We start from the raw sequence: 4,564 nt of genomic DNA, 5'->3' as shown, positions 1-4,564 counted from the left end.
AAAAAAAACAAGAGACTTTAAATTGGAACATTAAATTCTAAATATTTTCGTACCGACATGACAACATCAACTAAACTGTACTCTCTCTCAGTAATATTATTATTTTTGGCCATAGAAAATAATTTCATTGCAAATTTGTAGTAATTTGATTCTCGAGAAAAAAGGAGGGAAATTTAATATAGGACATTTTAAAATAAAAAATGTGACAAAAGAGAAAAATAACGGAATTAAATGCAATACAACAACCATAAAGTGAATGGAATTGAATATTTTTGGCAGGCACCAATATCTGATCAAACCTGGTCCCTTTTCCTCTGGGCTACAGTTTCAGTCCTCGTCTCTGCATTTACTTCTTCCTTCATTCTTCATATTCTCCTCTGCTTCTATTTGCATTCTCTCCTTCTTTTATCATACTTCACAGGTGGTTTCTTGGGGACTTTTGAAGGGGTTTACAACTTTTCATCATCTCGGTTTAATAACGTTTTTTGGCCTGAGAGATGGGTCGTTTGGATTTCACTAAAGACGATAAAGAACAGAGAAAAAACAGAGATTCTTGGCATTGCCCGGATTCTCATAAACATATAAGGTCTAAAAGGTACTCTCGCTTCCGTAGTTTAAGCTCAATCTTTGACTATATCGAATCTATATGTTAGCTATTTAATGGGGTTTCGAAATGTACTCTCGCTGTTTATTAACGCACCAGTGTTTGCTCAAAATGTCTCTATGATGTATGTAAACGACTAGAGACTGTTATCATAAAAGGTTTGATTCTGTTTTTTTTTTTAATTTATATTCCTAGTGCGTCTTCAGAGCGAGATCTCCACGTTTCTAGCAATGGAGCTTCACAATCTGCTGAAAACTTCACTAGAATCCAAGTAAGACTCACAAATCGTATTTTATAAGAGAATATTTTTCTCTACTGGAAGTTGATTTGTTTGTTTCTTTTCTTGTCCATAGACAAAATCCTCTGTTCAAACAAGAGCAAACAAGATACCAAAACCTCTGCAGAATCGTCAGGTATTTATCAAAAACAACGTGTCTTCTACCGATAGAGCATCCTTGGAACGAGATGTAAGCCCACCAGCATTATCATGTCCCATAAGTGAAACTAGTACATGTGAATGATTCTTGTGATTTGGCTAAACAGGTTGAGCAGCTTCACCTTCGTCTGCAACAAGAGAAATCTATGAGAATGGTGTTAGAGAGAGCAATGGGACGTGCTTCAAGCAGTTTATCTCCAGGCCACCGACATTTTGCTGGTCAGGTAACACTTCAGTACTTCAGTACTTATGCGTTAAGAGTAAATTAAAATTTGTGAGACTTTTGAGTATATATATATGTGATTTGGATGATTCAGGCAAAGGAACTTATCACGGAGATTGAACTGTTGGAAGCGGAGGTTGCGAATCGCGAGCATCATGTGCTCTCTCTGTACCGGAGTATCTTCGAACAGACAGTCAGCAGAGCATCCTCAGAGCAAAGCTCAGTCATTTCTTCTCCAGCTCATCAAATAAAGCAGCAGCCACCAAAAAGGCATCCAAGTGTTATTTCAAATGCATTTTGTTCCTCCATGAGTTTCCCTACAAAGCCTTGGCATGCTCTTGTTGCTTTTAAAGATACAAGTAGAAAAACATACAAAGGGGACCAATCTTCTCAGTTCCAGAACAAAGACTGTATTTCTTCAACAACAAGTTGCTCAAGTCAAGCAAAAGTAAATGTGAAAAAAAAAACACTAATCTCCCCCTCAGTTTATTGATGAGACTTCTTCTAACTTTTATATGTTCTGTTTTTTTTTTTCTATCAGTCCCATTCCAAGGATTCAGTAACAGAGAAATCTCCATCGCAAAGGACTCTGAAGGATCATCTGTATCAATGCCCAAACAAGTTGTCTGAAGATATGGTCAAGTGTATGGCTTCAGTGTACTTCTGGCTCTGCAGCAGTGCCATGTCAGCCGATCCTGAGAAGAGGAGAAGATCACCAACCCTATCAAGATCGTCGACCAGCAATGTAATCATCCCCAAGAACATTATGAATGAAGACCGAGCTTGGTCCTGCAGATCCATGGTGGAAGTATCTTGGATCTCATCAGACAAGAGAAGATTTTCTCAAGCATCATATGCTATTAACAACTATAGGTTAGTCCAACAACACTGATTTTATTTTCAAAAAGAAAAATGCATTTGATGGTTTGGATCACAAGAAAGCATACTTTCCACTTTGCAGGCTCCTTGTTGAACAACTGGAGAGAGTTAGTATAAATCAAATGGAAGGCAATGCAAAGTTAGCATTTTGGATCAACATATACAATGCTCTCCTCATGCATGTAAGAACATATTGATCATCTGATCTGATACAACATCTCCTTGCCTTTTCTTATTCATAATTAAGTCTATGTATCTTCTCAAGGCATACTTGGCATATGGTGTACCTGCTAATTCCCTGAGAAGGTTAGCTTTGTTTCACAAGGTATTCCACTTTTGTTTCAATGCTGAACATGAAAATAGATTCATATTTGAACAGAGACTAATGGGTTTCATTGTGTAGTGCAGTCTGCTTATAATATCGGTGGGCAAATCATAAATGCAAACACCATTGAATACTCTATCTTCCGCTTCCAGACTCCACGGAACGGACGTGTAAGAGTCTTTACTCCTTATCCTTATTTTTCAAACACAAAAGAGAAAACCTATTGAAATCAACGTATTAATATACAGTGGCTTGAGACCATTATTTCCACCGCCTTGAGGAAGAAACCAGCCGAAGATAAAGTAAGCTCAATGTTCAGCCTTCACAAACCAGAGCCACTTCTCTGTTTTGCTCTTTGCACTGGCGCTCTCTCAGATCCAGTGGTAACTTCTCTTGACTCTATTACTAATCTTACATATTATAAACTTGTCATACTTCTTCAGTCAGAAATGTTGTTTTACGTACTTGTGCAAATGAATGGCTTTTTATTGCAGTTAAAAGCCTACACTGCATCAAACGTTAAAGAGGAATTAGAAGCATCTAAAAGAGAGTTTCTTGGAGCAAACGTGATTGTAAAGATGCAGAAGAAAGTGTTGTTACCTAAGATTATAGAGAGGTTTACAAAGGAAGCTTTACTGAGCTCTGATGATTTGATGAGATGGTTAATAGATAATGCAGACGAAAAGCTTGGGGAATCGATACAAAAATGCGTACAAGGTAAACCAAACAACAAGAAATCGTCTCAGGTCGTTGAATGGTTAGCATACAGTTCAAGGTTCCGTTATGTTTTCTCAAAGGACTTGATGGAGAAAAAGCCTTGGTGGGTTTAGAGAAGGATGTTGCTTGTATTATAAGAAACCTCTCCATGTATTTGGACAAGATGTTGATCCTAAATCACAAGATGTAATAATTTGGACTTTGGTTGATGCCTTGATTGTATAGAATACGAGTGAGATTGTGGTTTGAATTTTATAGAGGTGGCTCTTCTTGTTTTTTTTTTTTTACTTTTTTGGACAAAACAACTTTCATTAGACTTAAAACCTCAAAAGAGGGATGTTCTTACAACTTAGAAGCAAAGGGTTACAAGAAATGAAAAGATAGAGACTACATGAGTCTTCCAAAAAGATGCACAACCTTGAAGAGCCTGCAAAGGATGGAAGATCTTTTGATGTCTTGTAGGATTCAAGTTTGAAGACAAGCTTCAGGAAATCCCTGACCAACAAGTGGTCATACTTCGCTCGTACGATAAACGCATAGGAGCTTTAAAGAGTGTTCTCCATGGAGGAGGCTAAGGGGTGAGATGGTTGCCAAGTGCTTATGGCGATTGAAGAAGATGAAATCGGGAATCACATTTGATGGATGACAAGCCGTAACAAAGCAGGTGGGTCATCCCTCACATGGCAATGGAGGTAAATGAATTCCACACAAAGCTTGTAATCAGTTTGGTCCTGGAAAAAGTCAACATACCCAAGCTTTCGATCTAGTGGCGGTAGAAGAAACAGGGGATCAAAGGGTTTAAGGATAGGGTTCAAGCAAGCTGTCGGATCAGAGGCATAACTATGGCTACACCGCGTCCAGACAGGGTTGAAAAACTGACCTCGACAAACAAGTCTAACAAGCAACTTTGGAGACACCAATGTTCTGCTACCGAGGAAACCTCGTTTTGACCAAGCAGAGATAAACGGTACGTCCATAGAGATGCAAAATAGCTCTTGATTGGGTTCAGGGAATAGGTGAGATGAAGCAGGGCACTTGAAAGAGTTTCGGTAACCCCAACTTCTATGAAATGGGGTCATACTGCTGTTGTTTTTCAAGCTAATCCAACCATGAATTACAACCCTAGGTGAATCTAAAGGCAAGGTTCTCATATAACTTTTGTACCAACATAGCGACATTGAGCGATCATGTTCTAGTTGCAGTCTTCGGACAAGTAGAAACATGACTCGGTACAAAGAGAAGCTAACGAAGGAATACAAATAAGGAACTGATGGAGCAAACTTGGGCTTTAGGAGAAGTGATTTTGTATCACACCTTTTAAAAATGGGCTTCAATGGGATTATAAGTGGGCCTAAATCCAACTGGTGAGGGGGGGGCGGG

The 4,564-nt window shown here is 38.7% G+C and overlaps 1 protein-coding gene across 3 annotated transcripts; it reads left to right on the top strand.

Moving 5' to 3' along the window:
• On the top strand, positions 321–3,437 carry LOC104772024. Of its 3 annotated transcripts, none has more exons than XM_010496668.2 (11): positions 321–595; positions 800–875; positions 958–1,017; positions 1,148–1,264; positions 1,358–1,717; positions 1,805–2,136; positions 2,225–2,324; positions 2,408–2,467; positions 2,551–2,637; positions 2,716–2,850; positions 2,962–3,437. In XM_010496668.2, the coding sequence occupies exons 1-11, from the start codon at positions 498–500 to the stop codon at positions 3,295–3,297; spliced, it is 1,761 nt and encodes a 586-aa protein (XP_010494970.1). In that variant the 5' UTR covers positions 321–497; the 3' UTR covers positions 3,298–3,437. The 3 variants fall into 3 exon arrangements, with proteins under 3 accessions (XP_010494970.1, XP_010494969.1, XP_010494968.1); XM_010496667.2 differs by having other exon boundaries at positions 958–1,071; positions 1,358–1,711; XM_010496666.2 differs by having other exon boundaries at positions 958–1,071.

This window comes from Camelina sativa, chromosome 20 (genome assembly GCF_000633955.1).
Source record: "Camelina sativa cultivar DH55 chromosome 20, Cs, whole genome shotgun sequence".
Taxonomy (NCBI): Eukaryota; Viridiplantae; Streptophyta; class Magnoliopsida; order Brassicales; family Brassicaceae; genus Camelina; species Camelina sativa.
Note: the sequence above shows the minus strand (reverse complement) of the source record. Positions and strands in the feature narration are given on the sequence as shown.

Coding starts and splice junctions, on each gene's coding strand:
- LOC104772024 (XM_010496666.2), top strand. CDS start 498: ATGGGTCGTTTGGATTTCACTAAAGACGATAAAGAACAGAGAAAAAAC. Junction 1,072..1,147: donor GAGCATCCTTGGAACGAGAT/GTAAGCCCACCA, acceptor TTGGCTAAACAG/GTTGAGCAGCTTCACCTTCG. Junction 1,718..1,804: donor CAAGTCAAGCAAAAGTAAAT/GTGAAAAAAAAA, acceptor TTTTTCTATCAG/TCCCATTCCAAGGATTCAGT.